This window comes from Alexandromys fortis, unplaced genomic scaffold, assembly GCF_014885135.2.
Source record: "Alexandromys fortis isolate MF-2015 unplaced genomic scaffold, M_Fortis_MF-2015_v1.1 scaffold_18, whole genome shotgun sequence".
NCBI classification, from domain to species: domain Eukaryota; kingdom Metazoa; phylum Chordata; class Mammalia; order Rodentia; family Cricetidae; genus Alexandromys; species Alexandromys fortis.
The window spans coordinates 14,201,752-14,223,406 of NW_026067897.1; the positions used below are offsets into that span (position 1 = coordinate 14,201,752).

Consider the following 21,655-nt stretch of genomic DNA (forward strand, 5'->3'; position numbering starts at 1 on the left):
AAGTTAAAATATTTTAACTAGCTTACCATTTCTAAATATTTAAATTAGTAATTTAAGTTAACGGTTATTTAATTTCTAGATTAAATGGAAAAACATTTCCAAAAATATGCTTAGATGAAAAATACACTTCTCAGTCCCAAGAACATGATGAGAGACTCAGCTGTTGGGTTGGGTTTGGGTTAATCTGTCTTCAGTAATGCAAATTCCTGACTTAAAATCAAGGCATCCTGTTTATACATATAAAGTGTAATTTGCATGATTCAGTACATGTATAATATATAATAATTAAATCCATCTTCAAAAATTCACTTATTTCTGTTTATATCCCAGTTGCATGAAATATGCCATATTGTTGTCAATAGACCAGGGTTTCCCTGCTGTGCATGGGACACCAGAACCAACCCTTCCTCTGTGTTCAATGCTGTGTGTTTAACTTATTTTCAATCTTTGTCGTCTGCAACCGCTCCTCCCAGTCCTCAATGACTCCTTCTCCAGGCTATTATTTTATAGGATCAACTTTTTCCTGTCTGTAGGTGAGAGAAAGTGTGAGACTCACGGTTTACTGCCTTATTTAAGTCAGCATGATTTCCATTTCCAGGCATGCAGCTGTAACTGTTAGCGGCCCATGCTTGTTGTGGCTGTATGGTTTTCCTTGATGCATATGTATGCATGTCCAGGGTTTTCAGCAACAGAATTTATGGTAACTAAAATGTGGAATCAGCTATCACATTCTTTACAATTTAGTGCTTTATTCAGACCCATTGTGATTTCTTCCTCCTTGTTAAAACAGCATGATCAGTGTAATTCTTAATATGTTTAGATTTGTGCTAACTTTTGTCATAAGGTAAATGCATGACAATACCAGAAAATGCATAGGCATTCATAGATAGGGTTTCATTGTTAATTCTAGATTTTTTGAAAACTGTTGCAGAGGCAGGCCACTTGTTCATCCTGGCCGCTGGGCTAGCTTAGCCCCGAAATAACCACACACAGAAACTATATTAATTAGATCACTGCTTAGCCCATTAGCTCTAGCTTCTGATTGGCTAAGTCTTACATTAATTTAACCCATTTCTATTAATCTGTGTATCACCACGTGGCAGTGGCTTACTGGCAAAGATACTAACCAGCATCTGTCTCAGGTGGAAGACCCATGACTTCTCTCTCCGTCTCTTCTTTCCAGCATTTAGTTCTGCCTTCCCCACCTACCTAAGCTCTGCCCTATCAACAGGCCAAGACAGTTTCTTTATTAACAAATGAAAGCAACACATAGACAGAAGGACCTTCTATACCAGAAAACTATTGCTTATCCATAAAATCTTTCCGTATAACCTAGTTCTTAGACATACATTTCCTTTATCCTTTTAGTTGACTCTTAAAAATATATCTAAGGTCTCTATTAAAACTTTGGATCTTGATTAAATGCATAATTCACAAATTTCACAGAATATATTTGTTATTTAGGCTTTTTTGTTGTTTTTGCTGAGCATATTTGTGCATTTTATACAGAAAAACATTTTCATTCAAAGAGTTTTTCCTGGAAGAGACATGGCGGGAAAAGCATTTACAAAGGGCTTTGATGGTGTATTATCTCCTCCAAGAGCTGTGTTGTTGTGAAGCCTTTCATTCTCCTCATGGTGAGAGTCAACCCAAGAAAAATATTTAAATATGAAAAAAAAGCCCTACCACAGAATGATAGGAATGTGTACTTTTAATTTTCGAGGCAGCCATGTTGGCAAATGTTGGGTTGATGTTTACAAGCTTGGTCTCTAACATAGGCTAGAATGTGGTGATGATGGTGTTCCTAGTCATTGCATGACTTTACCGAGAAGTTTGCTACTTGGAAAAAGAGTACACAGCTTGAAATAAGCTTTGGAAGAAAGCACTCGTGTCCTGTTTACAGCATGCTCACACGCATGCACGTACACATACACAAACACACACACACACCACGGAGGAGCTTACCCTGTTAATGGCAGAATTATACAATGAGTGGGAAGGGTTGACACTCTCCCATCATGGAATGTGGCTGTGTGTTTGATCTGAGAGTCTCCCCCTCTTCAGGTCCCAAACATAAGCACAGGAGAACTTCGGCTCCAGTGGTGACATCTGTCAGCTCTCTAGAACTGGACGTCTCTTTTTGTTCCCTGATCCTCACTGAGCTGACTTCCTGAAATTTTATCTAAAGCCTTGCTGCCTCTGATAACAAAGTTTCTTGCAAAAGGCTTGTCCTGGATTAGAACAGCTACTGTGGAATGTGTCTCTCGTGCCAAGTACTTTAAATGTATAAGTCCATTTGGTTCTGCTAGCAATCCTTCAAAGTGGGGGTTGTCATATGCTTTTATAAATGAAGAAACTGAGGCCCAGAGTGGTAAGCCGGGACACTGCCAACAAGTACACAAGCTGGGACATTCTAATCCAGGCACATCTGACACCAAAGCCTGATGCTTAACCACTAAGCTGGGTGCAATCCTGAGACACTCCGTCTGCTTCTATCTAGGAAATAGAATTCTATTTCGCTATAGAAAACAGAGATGGAGGGAAAATCAAAGTCTTTTGGATCCTACATTCTGTGAATTATAAAGAAAGACCTTAATACATCATAGTAAAACCAAGGCGTCCAAACTTACAAAACACAGTGGTGACCTGTTTTTGTTCCAAATGCTTTTCTTTGTCTACTGTGTGAAGCTCTCCGTGATGACCCCTGACTTCCCAAAAGTAAATGATCTTTGACCTCTGCAGATGGGTAGGTGGAAGAGTGAACTGAAGGTGTGTTGAGTAGGTGTACCACAGTCAGCATCAGCCGGTTTTCAGTTCCTTTCCTTGTGGATTTCAGGGTGGATCTAAAAGTAGGGGCTAAGTGAGCAGCAGGAGGTAACTAACTGTCTCATTCTTTCCCCTGCCAGTAAGAAAGGAACATCCATCTGGGCGAAATTGGTCCATGTACCAGTGAGTTTATAACATATTCCTCCAAATCTCTCCTCAGTTCTTTGGGACCCCTGAGAGCACTGAGTGTATCATGTAATAGTATCCTTGCATCAGGAACTGGATTCTGTGGTTTTTGGTCCATTTTCAGAGAACTGTGCCTCACATCCAGCAATGTAGGATGGATTTTGAAGAGAGGTTTGGAAGAGTTGATGTGATTAGTTCTCCTCCTTGGAAGGTGGTATGCTGGAGCCCAGAAAGTTCTAGTAACCTACATTCCTAGTTAGAATTGGGTTTGACCCAGAGTAGCATAGGCTTCCTTTCTAGTGCTGGGGTTATGAGTTTGTGCCAACGTGCTTGTTTTGTTTCAAACAGTATGTTTTAGGGATCAAACCCAGGTCTTTGTGCATTGCAAGCACTTTCCTGACTGAGCTGCCTGCCCTGAATCAGCTTCACAGTCTCCTGGATGACTTTATGCTTTTATTTATATCGAATCACCTAAAGAACAGAATTCCAAATAAACATTTGGGCTTATAGAATTGCACCTTAATTTATTTTTAGTGTATCTTCTTGCATAGTTTTCTTATTGGTTTCTCGCTCTCTATTAAATTTTTATTTATTTTCTTCACAGTTCCGTGCATACATAGTGTTTTTTGATTAGTTTATCCACCATTATCCCTCCTATCTGCCTCCAACAGAATCCCTGCTTCTCAGGTTCCCATCCTGTTTTCAAGTCTTCAGAGATATATTTTTGTGATTCACTGCATCTAATTGCAATCGTCTGCATGAGCACAGGCAGGGCTTATTAGCTTGCTGGGGAGCAACGTGCATGTGGTTAAACCACTGAGGACTAGGACTCCCTCCCCCCGTCCCCCTCCCCCGTAGTCTTTGGTTGCTTATAGCTCCAAATTGCCCTCCTGTTATTACAGATACATAGACAAACAAATGGTATTTATCATAACAAGCCAGTGCTGATAGGATTGCTTCTTTACCTTTCTTGTTTTTAAATATTTTGTCTGGTGCATCTGGTGGTGTTTAAATGCTTGTTCTAGTCGTCTGTCCTGTAGTGCTCATGAGTGGCCATCTATAGAAGTGTCCACATTTCCACTCCCTCTGTTTTCTTTTCTTTTACCGGATGTTCTAAAGATTCCTTTTTGCACCACTACTTCCTGTTTGGAAAAAGATTGCCTTTAAAGCTGTTCCAATAAGGATAGCTCTACTAGCAAGTCCTATCCCTTTATCTGATAATGTCTTTATTTCCCCTGCATCTCTGAAAGTTAGTTTTTCTGAATACAGAATTTGAAGACCATGTCTCTTGTGTTTACTCATTAGAAAGTGACCCATTTCCTTGGGAGCCCATGGTTTCAGATGACAACTTCACCACATCCCAAGTCCCGAGGCTCTGCTTTTCACTCAATTTCAGCCTTTTTTTCTCTGTCGTTCAGATCGAGTAAATTCTACAGCACTATTTTTCTGGTTTTGCCACTTTGCTATTGGACCCATGAAGCTAATTTTCATCACTGGTTTTATAATTTCCACTTTTTAAAAAAAAATGAAATGGTTTTAAATTTTTTGCTGAGGTTTGCTGTACTTTCAATTGTTTATAAAGAATTTGAAATTATTTGTTGAAGCATTCTTATAATGGCTGCTTTGAAATATTGTTAATTTTTCCGTCATCTATTTCTCTGCATTGTTTGTCATTTCTTCACCAAGTTGTAATTTTTCCAAGGTTTCATTTGATCCGTGAATTTTCACTGAATCCGGGACACTTGGCTACCTTGTAGGGGGACTCACAGTCACACTTAACATTTCCTTTTAGCAGACTTTCATCCCTGTTACTTTTAGCATATAAGTCGTAATGTATTGGATGTACTTTCACTGAGGACCTGATTTTCTGGGACTCTGCTGCTACCTTGGTCTGCTTGGTGTATCAGAATCTAGTAAGCTTCCACCAATCTCTGCTAGGTGTCACCTAGTGGGATCTGGGCAGGACTTTCTGATGCCTCCTGTGTAAGAAGGGAAAGACAAGTTGATTTCTTACAGTCCAACCCTTCTGATGCCCTTCCCCCATCAGGTGCAACACCTCAAATGGAGCCCTTTGCTGTTAAGGCCCCTCACCTGCTTTCCCATTGAGACTAAAGCGTTTTAAATCTATTGTGTGGGGATAGTGCTTTCCCTGTTGAGTCTTCTTACTGAAAAGTATTCATGACCCTTCCCTTTGCTATTACACTGGCTCCAAGACTGAGCCAGTGACCAAGGCCAGAGCAGACCTGAGACAGCAAACTCCACAGGAGCAAGTACAGGGGAGCTACTGCACTGGCTTCCTGGTATTATCTGAAGGATTCCTGTAGGATATGGGGTGAGAGGAGGAAAGGAGTGAGCCTGCCTGGGCTGCCTGGGCTGCTGTGTTGGGCATCTAGAAACTCTGGGTCTGGGTCAGCCTATTTTGTGTGTCTTGGATTGTGAGATGCCCTGACACTATGGTGTTCCTCTAGTTCTGGGATCCCATCCCAGTTCATCTTTAACTTTGTACCCTGGAGTTCTCTTTGCCTCTGATGTTTCTTTCCATGGTTTACATATATACTTAACTGGGAGGATCAGGGAGAAAACCTATACTGTCTTGTCTATACTAGACCGAGGGAGTTTTTTTTCTTTAGGAGTTGGAAAATCTTAAGACTACTCATAATAGAAAAAAATATATACATTTGGTTAGTGACTTTTTTTCCCCAAAAGTCTCTGTCAGGAGTGTCCAACCTGTGGCCTGTAGGCTGCTTCCCACCATACATGGCCAAGACAGCTATGAACACCATCCAACACAAAATTGTGACATTTAAAGTATTATGAACATTTCTGGTGACTGGATTGCAAGGTGCTTGAGCATGCCCTTTGTTCATGATGGCGTCATTCATCCATACCAAAGGTTGCTGTGCCTGCATAAGCCTTTTAGTTTCTGCCCCTCCTAGCTCTCTGTAAAAACAAAACTGAAACAAACTTGGCTCTATGCTCTTTGCCTTCCTCCTGTTCTGTGATTAATCGGGGTCTGTGGGTTTCGGTGGGTAAAGGTCCCATGTCTTTAGGATTGCAGAAGAAAAGTTGATCAAAGTCCCAGTCTCACTTGGCCACTCTTGCTGTGGCCAAGTGAGTCAACTAGTCTTCCCATCCACAGGCCACCACTTCTGCTTTCCCTTTCCACCAAGCCCAACTTCTCAAACCTGGAGAAACTGGCTTTTTAAAGACAGTTAGTAGAATCTTGAACATATCAACCTCCTAAGGGGGAGAAACCCCAAGTTTCTCTGGACTCAGCGTCACCTAGGAGGCTTGTGACATTTTTTTTTTCCTTTTTGGTTCTGGGAACTGAATGCATGCTAGACAATTCCCCATCTTTTAGAAACCACCAGCTTTTATTCTATGAACAGCTCCTGGTATCAGATTGAAGAATTTGTTTTAAACCATTTGGAGCAATATTATGTTTAGTTAATGTTGTCACTAAGTGTTTTGCAACTTGAGATGCCTCACCTTGAGTACACATGAGCAAAACCATAAAAATTGTAGGCAGAGGTTGCTAAGAGGAAGACTTTGAGACTACTTCAAGGGGTCCATACCCTATTCTGGACTCTGTGAGGATTGCACACACATGTGAGGATTGCATACACAGGCCATGCTCTCATATTCATATACACAACTGCGCCCAATTCGTCTTTGCTTGCGCCTCCACTTCTTTTCTCTCTTGAACCTGTTACAAGGAGGCTTCTGTTCTCAACGCCACCCACCCACCATCAGCGACCTTCTTGTCACTAAATCCACTTTTTACATTGTTCTCAGTCTTGACTCCTTTCTCCCTCAAGTCGAGTCCACAAATCATATTACCTGGGCCATCAAAATGTCACCTCCCTGTGTTCAAAGGCAGCAGCATCTTTTGTAGTCACACCTAGGAGCCACCAGGATCACCACTGGGTGGGGGGTGGGGGGTGTCCTCGTGGTTCTGCTTGCTCTGATTCCAAACACCATCCCCTTCTAAAAAACATTGCACTTACCTTCCTAGTTGCTTTTCTCATTCCTTCTAGAACCTAAGCTTGGTGAAGGCAGAGAATTTCTTTTCCTCTTTGAATCATGATATATTCCTACTACCTTAAAAACACTTGATGTATAACAAATATCTGTGCTTGCATGATTTAAAAAAAAAACAGAAAAAATAGTACAGTATCACTCGAAGGCCAATAATTTAACTCCTGACAGTTACCAATATCCAATTGTTTTTGTTCCTAAAACTTTACATTAAACTATCATAATTACATAATTTCATATTATCCGACAAACAGTGATTGCAAACAAATAAAGCATGCATGTTTCAATTAGGTGAATATTTTCCTAATATTAAGTAAAAGCAAATGGAAAAAAAAGATGTTTGAGAACAGCTGGGGAAAAGTTCTGCAGGGCCTTCACAGTTGGACTGCCGTGGAAGAGTTCTGAGTCAGGTGTGGGGGTGCTCACCCCCAACCTTCACCTTTGGGAGCCAGAGGGGATCACAAGTTCACAGCTAGAGTTAGGGAGTAAAATCGTGTTTCAAAAACAAAAAAAAAAAAAGGGGGGGGGGGGGGGTGGTTCAGCAGGTTAAGGCTCCTGCCACCAAGCCTGATGACCCGAGTTCAGTCCCTGACCCCCCACAGAGTGGAGAAGAGAAGCAGTAAGTTGTCTTCTAATCTCCACATCCACACGGGGACACATGTGTAGCCACACACCTGAACACACACAAAATAAAAATGTAAATGTGATTTTAAAAAAAGCATTTTAAAACGAAAAGGAAGAAGAAAGGAAGGAATCGTAAGTGCTGACTCTATACTGGAGGAGCCGAGTGGGAAGTGGCTTGTGATGACTTTTTCTTGGAAGATGACACAGGACTTCAGTCAAAAGACCCAAGCTCGGATGAACGGTCTGGACTGTGTTTCAAAGCACTGGCAGATGCAAACAAATTTTGCTTTTCAAGTTGAGTACCGCGTCTAATGTATCATCTTTATGACATTCTAAATTGACGATTAGTCTTAATTGAGGCCCATGTTGTGCAATTCTTGGTCGTTGCTCTTCTCAAGACATAGCTGGTGGCAAAAATTATTCATATTTTACATTTTGTTCTTTTAACTAATACAGTTATTTTTAGATCATTTGGTATCAATAAAGACAGAACATTCTAGTCTTAGAAATTATTAAATTATTATGAGTTTACTTTTGTGTACAATGTGATTTGTTTTATTTTCTATGGCAGTTGTTATTCTTAATTTTTTTGGATAAGAAACATTGCAAAGAATTCTTGATTGTACATAGTTTGTACAATGGTTGGATACATTTATAGAATAAATTCCCCAGAAATGATATTGCTGCAATTTATATTTAAAATTTTATTCATTTTATATGTATGAGTGTTCTGTCTGTATATCTGTGTTCCACATTCGTGTCTGGTATTGGAGGAGGCCAGAAGAAACTATTATAACCCCTGGAACTGGAGTTACAGACAGTTGGAAGACCCCATGTGGGGCTAGAAAGAGCAACCAGTGCTCTTAAGCCCCCAGTCCCCTCTCAAGCCCCTATAGTTTATCTTTAAAGCATTTAGAAAACATGGATTGATGTTGCCTAGGTATTCTGTGCTACAAAAACTTACTGGACTACATTTAAAGTTGCTTTGTCAGAGCTGACCCACTGGGTTTTCACTCAATAACTGCAATTAAAATAACTGATATTCATGCAGAAAAATTGCTTATAACCATGGAAATCTTAACCATAAATACTTCTAACACCCATTTCTCAATTACATTTTTTAAACCTGTATTTTTTTTAAAAAAATATTTAACCATTTTTGATAACAGGAGGTATCTTTAGCACACAGCTATCATATTAGAGTAGAACAGACAGTACCTCCCTCCCACTCTGCCAGGAATCTGTACTTTGGGAAGGTCAGCCCAGGACATCTGGCAGCCAGAAGAGACTCAACAGATCTCCAAAAAACAATCACATTGACAATTTGAGCTGTTCTTCTTTTCATGTCTTTTGGACACTAGGTAAAGAATACAAGTAATAAACATTTTTAGATTGCGAAAAAAAAACACACAAAAAAATTTGCTTTTGGACTAACCTCTAATTTTCTCCCCTTTGACAGTAAAAAAAAAATGAGTAAATGAAATTTCCATTATGTCTCTGTGCCTTTGAAAAGTCCCTCTAAGTAGTACACATCATGCTGCTCCGTGTAAGTGGTTCATGAAGGACAGAGATGAAAATCCTCTGGATTTTGTCCCTTGCTATAATCTGTGAGCTTTTGCAGCCAGATTTCAGCACTTGTTTAGATGCTCACCACTTAGGGAGAATCTTAATTCATAGCTAAAAATTAAATACACTGCAAAAACTGTTTATAAACTTCCTGTTTATGCTGAACTTTTGCAAGGGAAAGATTTAGGGGGAGTTCATTTATCCCTTAAATGGGATAAATATTATTCAAGTTACCTTGGTAACAGCTGGTCAATAGTCACGCTGTAAGTTTAATGTTACTTTTTCAGTTAGCTGATGTCAGTCTAGAACTGACAACAATAATTTTCCTGGGAGATCTAAGGGCTTTTATGAAAATCTTTGGTAAGGCCGTGGGGTGGCATTGATGTTTGGTTGTTGGTGGGCAATAATACTCTGTCAAGGCAGCCACAGCTTCTACGACATCTTTACTCTGAGACAGAGGGACTTGAGAAGGCATATGCAGGAAGGAGGGGACAGGTGGTGACCCCTCTTACCATTGTTTAGACCGCTGTACAGTTTGTTCTGCTGAAGGTAAATTAAGTCATTTCCTGTTTTGTGTGCTCACAGAGAGAGACCTCAGATATCATGTTCTCCTCCTGAGTGTCCTAGCTGCTGATGAAAATGAAAGTGTGCGTGTTTGAAAGGATGCATGGCCCTAGGTATCCTCGAGCTGACTAGGGCCATGCTGCTTCTGTATGACTTTGTGTGTATGTGTGTGTTTCTTGTCCTCTCATCATGTGGTCATCTAACCGCATTGGCCCACACACCAGATTGCCGTCACTGGAGATGTAGCTGTAGGCGAAGCAGTTTGGGATGCAGTTCCTTATACTATCCTCCACAACATAAGAAGTCCTCTGTGTAGACTTTTTTTTTTTGCAATGGGAAGTCACTCGCCGAAGCATGGTGGCCTCCAGTGTAGTTGAAGGTAAAAGCAACAGCTTACATGGAAGCTGAAGCGCAAATAATAAAAACTCGGGGGTAGATATTGGGGTTCAACTTGAAGACCAGAATAGCAAAGCAGCCAGCCACTGGCTCTTACCTTGACCTTCCATCCAAAAATGGTGGTCCTGCCTCCAGGAATCTCAATGAGACTGAGATGGAGAGCTGTCTCCTCCCGTTTATATTCCTTTCTAGGGCTGGGGTTAAAGGCATATGCCACCTAGTTTCTATAGCAACTGATGTGGTTCCTAGGAATAAAGATGTGTTATCACTGCCTGGTCTGTAAGGCTGACCGGTGTGGGTGTTTTACTTTCTGATCTTCAGGCAAGCTTTATTTATTAAAATGCAAATGAAATGAGAAGCAGTGTTATAAGAAACACATGGTTTCTGATGGGTTCTAGTTGACAGTTTGACAGTTTCATAGATGGAGGACAGTATTTTATTGACTAAATTGGGATGCATTACTATATAAGAATACTGTTCACTGAGAAAATGAAGCATGGCTGAAAATAAAAAAATGAAATTTGTTTGCCCCCTTCCCTTTACCCATCACTGGCAAAAAGGGTGAATAATGCAGCAACAAAATGGACAGGCCACGGCTAAAGACCCAATAACGATCCTGGAAATTAAGTTCAGCTTACCGTCCTCATTGCCACGTAAAAAGCAAGGTGCTGAAAATGCAAAGAAACAATAGGAATTCAGTCACACCTGATGTAAACTCTAAAAACAGTCCATATCTATTATAAAAGTGGTCTCCAAGGAGCAAAAAGAATAGAAAAACACTCAGAATAAAAATGGAATACTTCTTAATAAAATGCCTCAATAAAAGCCAAACAATTTTGAACATCGACAGTACATCTGAATCCATGTATCCTGGTAGCATCAGTGCTCTCCTGAGGAAAAGTAAATAAACTGGCATTACAAAAAGCCTGATGCACAGACTTTCTTGTGGCATGATGTATGTTCTTTATTCACTTATTTTAGAAAAAAAAAAGTTCATTCAACAAATCTTTACAGGCTCCTGTGGTGAGCAGAAATGGCAGAGAAACAATGTAACCAACAACGATCCTGTAAGTAACAATAAATGACAAGTCTGATGGCGTCACCATCGAGGGTTACACGGGACCAAGAACTTAGGACAGGGGTTTTGACTTTGTTGTGGAAGGCATCCCAAAAGTAATGGCAGGTGAAGAAGGAGAGGAATTTAGATTGAGGTAGCGGTGGAAAACCGGGAGAGGGGCGGGCAGTGGCGCACCAAAAGTCACTGAGAAGGTGGAGTGTGTAGGAAGCAGGAGGTCAGCGCCCTGTCAAATTGAGATGACCCATAAATCCGCAGCTAGAGTGGAGTGCCGTCAGGTGTCGTAGCTGCAGCACTCTGTTCTTGAGCACAGTGCTCTGAGAGAAAACGGTTTCAGCTGAAGCAAACTTACCAGAAAGAGTGTGGTTACATATATGCTTGTAAATGGGGGAGGGAGAAGGCGAAGATTCCATAAGCTTTGACCACACGGACCTTTGGGAGATAGCCTAGATGAACACTGTGGCATTCTATTATATAATACAGATGTCTATTCCGTACCTAGACATCTACTAACAGCCATGTCCAGACTACAGACTGTTTCTCCAGGGCAACATCATCTATTACACCATTCAGGTGGCAGAGACATGGCTGGGCTGTGTCTTTCTGGGCTTCTGACCCACCCTACTTTTCTGATTCCTCAGACTCCATGGACGATCCTATCAGCACTAATCAAGGCAGGTTAGTTTATACTGTCGTAAGGAATGCCTTTGTGTTAAGATGTTTGCATGAGAGGTCCACCCTGTGCCCCTTCAAATGTCCTGTAGCATCCCTTCAAAGTCTTTCCACATGGCAGTATATCTTCTGGATAAAACATCATAAAAAGACGTTTATTTTTATTGATGCGTGTGCTAGTTTGCCTGAATGAATGTCTGTGTACCACGTTCATGCCTGTTCCCCATACAAGCCAAAAACAGTCATCAGATTACCAGAACTGGAGTTCGGATGATTTTAAGGCCCTGCACAGGTACTGAAACGTAAGGCAATAAATAAGATAGTTTTGGACACACACACACACAGGGACCCGAGGATAGTAAAGAGGGATAAGGTGGTGGGGGCAGCGGGAATATAATAACTGTTCTGCCTTAGAGGTCAGGGTTATTAATGCTCTTCACTAAAAGACGACAGGCTGTTTGGATAACCAAGAACAGCCCTTTAAAGGAAATGACATCGAATAGTAAGTAGCCACGAGGAGTCACAGAAGAGTTCTCCTCGGTGGAGGACCGGCAGAGGAGTTTAAAAAAAGCTGTGTGGGTGGAGCCTAGTAAATGAGAGGTGAGCTGACGTCAGTGGCAGCAAAGAGGAGGTGATCAGGTGTGAGGCATCATGGACCAGGGTAGTGATTTCAAGTAAGAAGGCTCTGGAAAGTGACGTGTTGTGAGTTGTTTCCTTTGTAAGAGGTCGTTCTGGCCCTTGTGTTCCAGCTGGACTGTAGGGAAGGATTGTGGAGGAAGAGGCATTGGTGAGGTTAGGAGTCTGTTACAAGAGGCGTTCCGCACTTAGCTGGGGTATTGACAGTGGGAAGTGGTTTCTACTGGCTGATTCGCAGAGAGGTTCCCTCCGCAATAGAGGACACTAGCACGTAAATCATGTTAATGTGTACTTCCCTATGTACAATTGCAGGATTAAGGTTTGGAGCCTGCAGTAGTGGCCAGAGACTGTGTGTGCGAAAGGCTGCTGAATGCTAAGAGGTGTGAATAGTGCCCGAGGGAAGGGTGTTGACACTCTCTTGCACAGAGGAAAGCCTGGAGTGCTAGGTCAGGATAGAGCTGGAGGACGGAGACTGTGACACAGGAATGTCAGGAGGAGAAGGCAATGACCGTTCTGCTCTGCTTGGAGGTCTGCGTGCTGCTAATGGTCTTCTCTAGTCTATAAGTGTTGCTCTTAGTAGTGAGTAATGGAAATACCAGAGCACACCACTCCATGAATGAAATCATAAACTCTGAATGTCTGCCATTGTGAAGAAAGGAATGCGGGCCCCAGGGGACAGCAAGCGTGTTGGGCAGCTAGCTGGGTGTATGCAGCAAACAAGGGAGAACTTGCCTCAAACAAGGTGGAAGGCAAGGACCAACACCTGAGATTGTCCTCTGACCTCCACAGAGTCCTTTAAGATGTGTTAGATGAGAACTGTTACAGCAGACTCACAAAGCACCGTAAGAGGTGAACTGAAATTTGAATGGGATACAACTGGCCTACCCCGAGGCAAGACACAAATTTAATGGAACTAATGGGGAAAAAAAAAAAGTTTCTGAAATCTTCATCAGAGACGTGAAAAGAACCAGGACATGGAGAGGTTAACCTGGGTGTGGGGCTAGTGTAGAATTGATTTGCCTTGACTAATTCCAAATCTGTGAAATTGCTGAATTTTTTGTGAAAACAAAATTTTTCCAGCCCAGACTGGAAATGCTTTCTGCTTGGCTCATCCGAAATCTTGGGCTCTCATCCTACGGGTCTTCTCTGGCCCCTGCTGCCTCTTTTTCCTTTGGTTTCTGTGCTCCATAGTGGAAGAAAAGAAGCAAAGATCAGCTGGCTAGGAAAGCGGCTGAGTGGTGGTAGCATGGAGTCACTGGGGGGCTGTGTAGTCGGAGGGGTGTACAGTTATATGACTGTGGCCTGCAGCTGTGACCTGTCGTTCCAAAGCTGCTCCCTTCCTCCCTGCCTCTTGCACCAATATTCCAGCTCCTCTTTCCATTTATGTGAGTATCATGCCCTCCAGATTGCCTTGACAGTAAGAAAGGTAACCCTCAGACACGTTTTGAATAGCCTCCTGGTCCCATCTTCCTTATGACTGAGACAAATTGTGGCACCTTTCTGCACCCTGAGAGGCTCCCCAGCCTCAGCCTTCCAGGAGCCTAGCAAGGTGACTTGAAGTTGTCCCCATCTGATATCCTTCAGACACCTCAGACAAAACAAACATGACTACTCAGGCTGTTCGCTATTGTTCCCCACCCTCACCAACAAAATGCCAAGTTAGTACTTTCTCTTGCTTCCTTCCTTAGCACAAGGCTCTACCCATGATGCTTCATTTAGTTTGACAACCCCAGATATCATCCCAGACTCTCCATCTTTCTCGCCATCCGGGGGAGGCCAGCCTCATAATTCCTTTCCCCGGTTTCTACACTTCTTTCTCTTTAATGCTTCCCTGATTCAGGCTCTACTTATTCCTATTGTAGAAACTAGAAATAACCGAGCATATATACATATAAGTGTGCATGCCCGCATGCTCACACATTCTATTTACCTTGGTCATTTCTTCTTCCACTGACGGTTGAGGCCAGTGAGATTAAAATGACGGTCATTACTCCATACAAGCCTCTCCTTCCATTATTATTACATGAGACTTAGGCTGAGAATCAGCGCTAGGCTGGAAGAATGCATGTCTCAGCCAGTACACAAGGTTCTCCTGGCCTTGGATATCTTCTCTTCTGCCACTTCTGGCTTTGTAGTATGTAACCACAAACTATTTGTGCTTCCTCTTTTTCGTACTGTTGAATATCATTCTTTGGTTTTGTGCCTGGGTCTGTAGAGAATCTGCCATCAGAAATATGCCATATTAATATTAATAGACAGAGCACCAAAAGCAGTCTTCCCGCTGGCATTCTTTATTATTTTTATTTTCTCTCTTGTGGAGCGGGGAGCTGAAAAGCTGCAGAGCCATCTGAGGCTATGTTGCTTCCTTGTGTTTCCCCACCCCCCCTCTCTCTGCCTTCTTGGTTTCTTTCTCATGCCTAACTGTGAGTCCTGGGACACTCTGGCCATCTGTGTAGCTCTGTAAATGCCAAATCTTCATGGCAGTTATCACGTGCTCTTTTGGGCCGAGGGTCTATGCCTGAGCTGTATGCACAAGCTCTCTCATCTGTGACACTCCTGGTGGCACGGGGGAGCTCCTCGTGCCCCGTGGGGTAGGGAGAGAGCTGCTGCTTCTCTGCTTTACAGATAATGAAATGGGGCTTTTGTTCAGCTCATCCTCACGTCTCTACGCATGCGGATGGATGTGTGTGCACAGGCCACTCTCTGCAGACTGGATATGGTCCATCATGCACACATGAAGTTAGTTATATGACCCAACTCAGTTAGAGTTGACTACATATTTTAAAAAAGAAGAAAAGATGGATGAGGCTTTCATTCTTAGAAGCTCAGAGGGAAATTGTAACTTGAGCAAATTTGATTTTAGACTCTGCATTCCCTATGATTTAGGAGCCCAGTCACCTTGGACTTTTCCAGGCCTCTTGTTCCCCTCCTATTATACACGGTTGTCTCTGCGTCACTTTGATTCAAGACTACCTGAGAAAGAGAAAGGAAAGAGGAAGGAAGGGAAAGGTCCATGTGATTGGGTTTCAGTGTGGATTTCTGAGGCTGTCAAATATTCATCACTAAGACATTTGATCGCGTCTTGAAGATTCTGAGACAGTGTGGTTGGGCCTAATCACAATTCTGAAACCAGTTCCTTCCAGTGACAGAACAGGGAGAGGACTCTTGAGTTTCTTCACAGTGTTCACATGGGCTAGCTCCTGTCAGGTTGTGGCATTTCCCACTTCCTGTGGCCAAATCTAACAGGTGGTTTTTGTTGTTGTTATTGTTGTTATTTGAAGACAGGGTCTTTCTCTGTCAGCCTTGGCTGTCCTGGAGATCAGGCTGGCCTCCAACTCACAGGGATCTGTCTGCCTCTGAATTAAAGGCACGTGCTACCCAAAACCCACTTTTTTTTTTTTTTGTCTAAAAATGAAGGCCAAAGTCTCATTTCCAGAGCTCTTTCTTTCCTAAAAAAGACCACTTTCTTCTTGAATTTTAGCATTGGAAGAAATCATAAACAACTCATGACTGTATCTGGATTCTTTTCTGCTCAAGGCAAGCTGACTGAGCAACTGCATGAGAATAAGGGCTTTTCCTTTCTGTTGCCAACAGGGCATAAGAGGTTGTTTTATTTAAAATATATCTGCCTGTGCTTGTAGCCAGTCAAGTTCTGAACTTGAGCTCAACTAGAGCTTTGATAAAGGAAAAGGAGAAAGGAACTTTTAGAATTGCACACCCATTCGTGTGTGTGTGTGTGTGTGTATGTGTGTGCGTGCGTGTGTGTGTTCCAAGTAGATGAATAATGGGACCGTGCATTTTCCATCCAAGCATTTTCCACCCTGAGAATAATTTCTTTCCTGGCTTCTCAATGAATAAGGCATTATTTCTGAAACCCAAGAGGCATTCCTTTGATTTCCCTTCATGTTTAGCTTTCTGAGTGGTTTTCAATAAAGGAAATTGAACGACTTGGAGTGAAGGCTCTGTTAACACTTTTAGCAAGGTTCAGAGAGTGGTCTGGCTATTATCTGCTGTGATTTGGAATATTATTTTCCCTCTCTGAGGAGAGCTGAGAGTATTGTATTTATAAGAAAAACGAAGCACCTTGGATGGTCTTCAAAGTGAACAGCGGTTTAAAACCAATACACATTAGCGTTACAGAACAAAGAACTTTATGGGGGCCTTTTCTTCTGCTTTATTTGTATTTCCCTGCTGAAAAGGTTCGGGGGGGGGAGAGAATGAAAGGTAAAAAGAAAGAGAGGGGGGGATAAAGAAAAGGAAGAAATCTCACATTCAAGATTCGAGGCTGGGCAGTTTAGAAACTAAATAGCGTTTGTTTACTTTTTATAAAATTCGTTCCTCGAGACTGGTCCAAGCTGAGTACTCCCGCCTAAGTTGACATCCACCAAGGCCAGCACCACCGTGTGTATCTGTATGGATAGAGAGATTCCAGTGCATGCGAGGGCTCTCCCGACTCAGCCTCTGTGCACTAGATCGCTGTCTATGCAACATGGGGCCTCTTAGATGAGGTCTGACGGCACACCCTGCTCCACTGGCTCCCATTCCTTCGGTAGAAGACGCCCAGCCCATGCTAAGATACATAGTCATCAGGACTAATTAATCATCTCTTGACTTACACATTCCCTCAGATCCAAATGGAAAGTGATCTCAGGAACTAAATAAGATAGCATGACATCTTTTCCCATCTGAATTTCCAAACCATGTGTGATTATAGAAATGATCTTAATAATACAGGGTAGTTGTTGGGGGGAAAGCAGAGAATTGATCTAAGTTAGAGAACAGCTGAAGTGAAGCATAACGTTTGGTTACAAATGCTTAGCTTTGGAACTCCCTAGGAGTGGAAGGACAATGTAGTACTCTCAGGAATGTGGACTCCAGAGCCAGGCTCCTGGAGGAGAGAACCTGGGATTTGCCTCTTACTCACCCCCTTTCCAGTGTAGTGGTCTTTTAAGCAAGGTATTTAAACTTCCTCGGTCTTAGTTTCTCTGTTTGCACAGTGAGGGTTAATTTTGCCTGCTGTAGGTGCAGATTAGATGAGTTATCATTTGTAAAGTGTATGCAAGAACTAAAGCATTCATCGCCGCCGGAAGCTGCTGTTTACATGCCAGAGAGCATGGAAAAGCGACGTTGTTGGTTGGGGTTGTTAATGTACACTGGGTATTTTCTTTGCATCCATTTGCAGTTTATAACCAACCCAAGAGGTAAATAGACCATGCCTGTTTTTCAGATGAGAAAACATGAGACAAGAATTTAAACCACCTCGTTCCCCAAAAGGCAAAGAAAGCAGTGATTTATGCACCAGAGGACAGACAGCAGAAACTGCGCCTTCAGTAATCGTGGAACCCCAACCATGCCTTTGGGAGATTTTCTTTTCTAAGAACTTATGTAGTAGTGTGTATTCCTGATACATTTTATTGTGGAGCAACTGTTATCAAACTCTGGGTTCTGTTCAAAAATAATTAATATGTCATACATCCTCATCCCAGTAAGTGGGACTTGAATCAACAGCATATAATTAAGGTGATTATTTATTGTGTTTCAGAAGCAAACATTTCATTTGTCTCCATGATTGATGGCTCTGGTCTTATGACTTGCACACAGACCTGAGGTCATATCACTTTTTGGTTATATACATTTTGCAATGATATTCGTTATTCTCCTTCTAATACATGATCCCTCTCCGGTTACCATAGGTGCCTTTATTGTCTGCTGGACTCCGGGACTGGTCTTGTTACTGCTGGACGTGTGTTGCCCGCAGTGCGACGTCCTGGCCTATGAGAAGTTCTTCCTCCTCCTCGCTGAGTTCAACTCTGCCATGAACCCCATCATCTACTCGTACCGTGACAAAGAGATGAGCGCCACCTTCAGGCAGATCCTGTGTTGCCAGCGCAATGAGAATCCCAATGGCCCCGCAGAAGGCTCTGATCGCTCAGCCTCCTCCCTCAACCATACCATTCTGGCTGGAGTTCATAGCAATGACCACTCTGTGGTTTAGAAGGAAGCTAGCCAACCTCTGTGAAGCTGTGAACCCCCACCCCCACCCCATTGCCAGGGCAAGGTGGGGAGCCAGAGGACAGGAAGACGCTCCCATACTTAAACACTAACCAATGGCAGTATTTGTCCCGAGACCCAAGAGACTTGACATAGCCTGAAGATGAACCTATGTGGCAGCCCCCATCTTCTCCTTTGGAAAATAGAAAGTGTTTGTCTGGCAGTGGAATTTAGAAATGGACTCTGGGGTGCCATGTAGCCTTCACTAACTAGACTTAAAAGATTTTATGTGGTTTGGCCTAAGCCAGAAAAAAAAAATCTGCCAAATCAAGTGCACAACTTCATACAGGCTTCCCCTTTAAAATATAAAACAAAGCAAAACAAAACAGTCTGGAGGATAGATTTCATCTAATAAGTGTGTTTATTCCTGTCAGCATGTTTGTGATGGAAAAGACTGTTAAACTGACATAGGAGAATTTTTTTTTCCACTATGGAGGAAAACTGTACATTGGAATGATTTTTGTGTTTGTTTAGGAAGCAAGCATGTGGCGTGTGTATACAGTATGTTTTCTTTAAAGATAAAGGGATACTATTTTAAATCTCCTAAGGGATAGAACAATCTAGTAAAACTCAGTATTCGGTTAGGCTAGGGAAGAGACAGTAACATCCCCAACAGTGAAGGTATTGGAGCACACACGCAAGGCAGGGACTGCGTGTTTTCCACCCAAAGAGCGTGTGCTCTAAGACCAGGAGAGGATGAGTGCACTAGCGTTGTCCCTGCGTAGTTAAGATCCCCAAGTGCATTCTTAGAGCCAGGACAGTAGTGGAATTTTTTTTCTAAAGCCTGTGGTTTTCCAAGTTATAAAATAATGCATACTTACTATAGAAAACTTGAAAATTGCAGAACTGTGTGAAAAAGAATAAAAAAGAAAGATTGTTGAAAGTATAACCTGGAAGTAACCGTCCTTACCAACTCATGCATGGATGCCTACAGACATATAGTATATACTTTTGACATAATTGGGATGATATTGTAAAATGTTTTGTAACTTTTTCTTTCATAATTGCCAGGTTTTCCTACGGCATTAATTTTTTTTTTACAAAAACAGTGTTAGTTGCTATATAATATTCCATTTAATGGATGCAGCTCAGTTTATTTAACCATTCCTGTATTGTTGACTAGGTTTTTTTTTAATTTTTATTGTTATAATATTGGAAGAATCTTGTGTACATAAAACTTTGCCAGTATCATTGATTATTTACTTAGGAACTGTTCATGAAGGACCTACTTTTTAGAATGTGAATTGTCCTCGTGTGCTTTCAGTCTAGAAAAGGGACATTCTACTTCCAAACTGCAGAGATGGCAGTGCTAAATGCTCCCCAGATTACCTTTTTACACAAGAAACACAGTGGTTGCTCTAGTCGAGAATGACTTCTTAACAAGATGTTTCCCAATAACCAATGTGTCCTAATGTAACTAGCAATTTCACTTTCATTTTTTGAGGAAATGGTGATTCCCATTCTTGGCAGCCAAGGCTGTCATGTAGCATTGAAGAAAACAAAAAGAAATCAAACGTTAGAAGTGAGTCCAGCATTGCTGTATCAAGTAGCCTGGGTGGGGTATGTTGGCAACTGGCTGCTGTGTGGTCTCCACAATCGCCCAGTAGATGCTTGTGTACAGAGAGGCCTGGTACATTGTCTGGGTGACTAGCGGTTCTGCTGGTGCACTATAAGAAGCAACAAGGAAGAAATACAGCCCTGAAGCAGGTGTGGAAAGGTCAGGAGGATGTTTGAGAGAAAGAAGTCCTGGAGAGAGTGGCATTCTAGGGAGGAGGAAGGTGGAGGGTGGACTTCGTCTGCACAGAAGGAAGGCACATAAAGTGCACCTGTTTGTTTGTTTTTGTTTTAAGTAGGTGGAGAGCCAGTTAGCAGGAAAAAGATTTGTTCAGTGTTTACACAATGTGCAGACAATTTATACTGGAAATGAGTGAAATGAATTTGGAGTTTTATTGATGGGGCGATAAGGGCTATTTGAATTGAAAAGCATACTAAAATTGGACCTTAATAAATCATTCTCAATCAGTGTTTGGCAGTGTGTGGTTCTCTCATCAGTGCTATTTCTATTGTTCGAGAAGCTTCTGGTTTGTGCCATGGTGTCTTCCCTCTCTGACCTTTACTCAACAGTGTGAGGTGAAGCAATCACTGTCCCAACAGTCCAGAGACTTGTTCCTGTCCCATGAGGTTCATGAAGGACTTGTTACCTCAGCAGCATGACTGCTAGAGCAGGGTGTTCCCAAGAGATTTATTATTATTATTTATTTATTTTAAATAAAATATAGTATAGTGAGATAAAACAAAAACTGACATTGGAATTGGACAAAACAAATAGACAGAAGAAAAAGAGCCCAAGAGAAGGCACCAGAACCAAGACCTCTTTTGCACACTCAGGAATCCCACGTAAGCACTAGACTAGCAGCCATAATATATATGTATACGACCTGGTGGAGACTCTTTCAGGTCCTGTGCAGGCTGCCCCAACCTCTCTGAGTTCCTCTGAGCTTTGGTTTTGTTGATTTAAAAGGCCTTATTTTCTTGGTGTCCTCCATCCCCTCTGGCTCTTATGCACTTTCTGCTTCCTCTTCTGCAGGGTTCCCCGATCCCCGAGGGGAGGGATTTGCTGGAGACATCCTGGTTAGGGCTGAGTGTTCCAAGGTCTCTCACTCTCAACCTCCCCATGTTCAGTGAGTTGTGTAGGTGTCGGCTTTAGCAATGGGGCCTTGGTGTCAGTTTGTGGAGAGCAACCTAGTCGTGGCAATATCCTGGGGTGTTTGGGGGATTGCTATGGGACCCCTTTGTCCAACAGCTCAATTAGAAGTAACTCAGTTCTGCTATTGGTCGCTTCCTTGGTGACAAGAGATAGCTGTTGTTTGGTGACTTCATTTAGGTTGCCTTCACATATGTATATATTTTAGGAAGCTTCTACTGTCTTAGGTTTCCATACTACCCCTCAAATGGTCCTTAATTTTAGCTGTCCTTCCCCCATATTTTCTCCCTCATTTCCCCGTCTCCCTTCCCCACTTGTTCTTCCCATTCCACCTCCCACCCATCCATAGTTATACTCTATTTCCCTTTCCTAATGAG

General features: G+C 42.2%; 1 protein-coding gene across 7 annotated transcripts in view; it reads left to right on the forward strand.

Moving 5' to 3' along the window:
• Lpar1 (lysophosphatidic acid receptor 1) overlaps positions 1-20,597 on the forward strand; it is a 160,240-nt gene extending 139,643 nt beyond the window's left edge. For all 7 annotated transcript variants that reach the window (XM_050166011.1, XM_050166023.1, XM_050165984.1 and 4 more), the window contains one exon: positions 18,217-20,597. In XM_050166011.1, the coding sequence (XP_050021968.1) occupies positions 18,217-18,518 (302 nt within the window). In that variant the 3' untranslated portion in view covers positions 18,519-20,597. The remainder of the gene's footprint in view (positions 1-18,216) is intronic.
• The last annotated feature ends 1,058 nt before the right edge of the window (positions 20,598-21,655 follow it).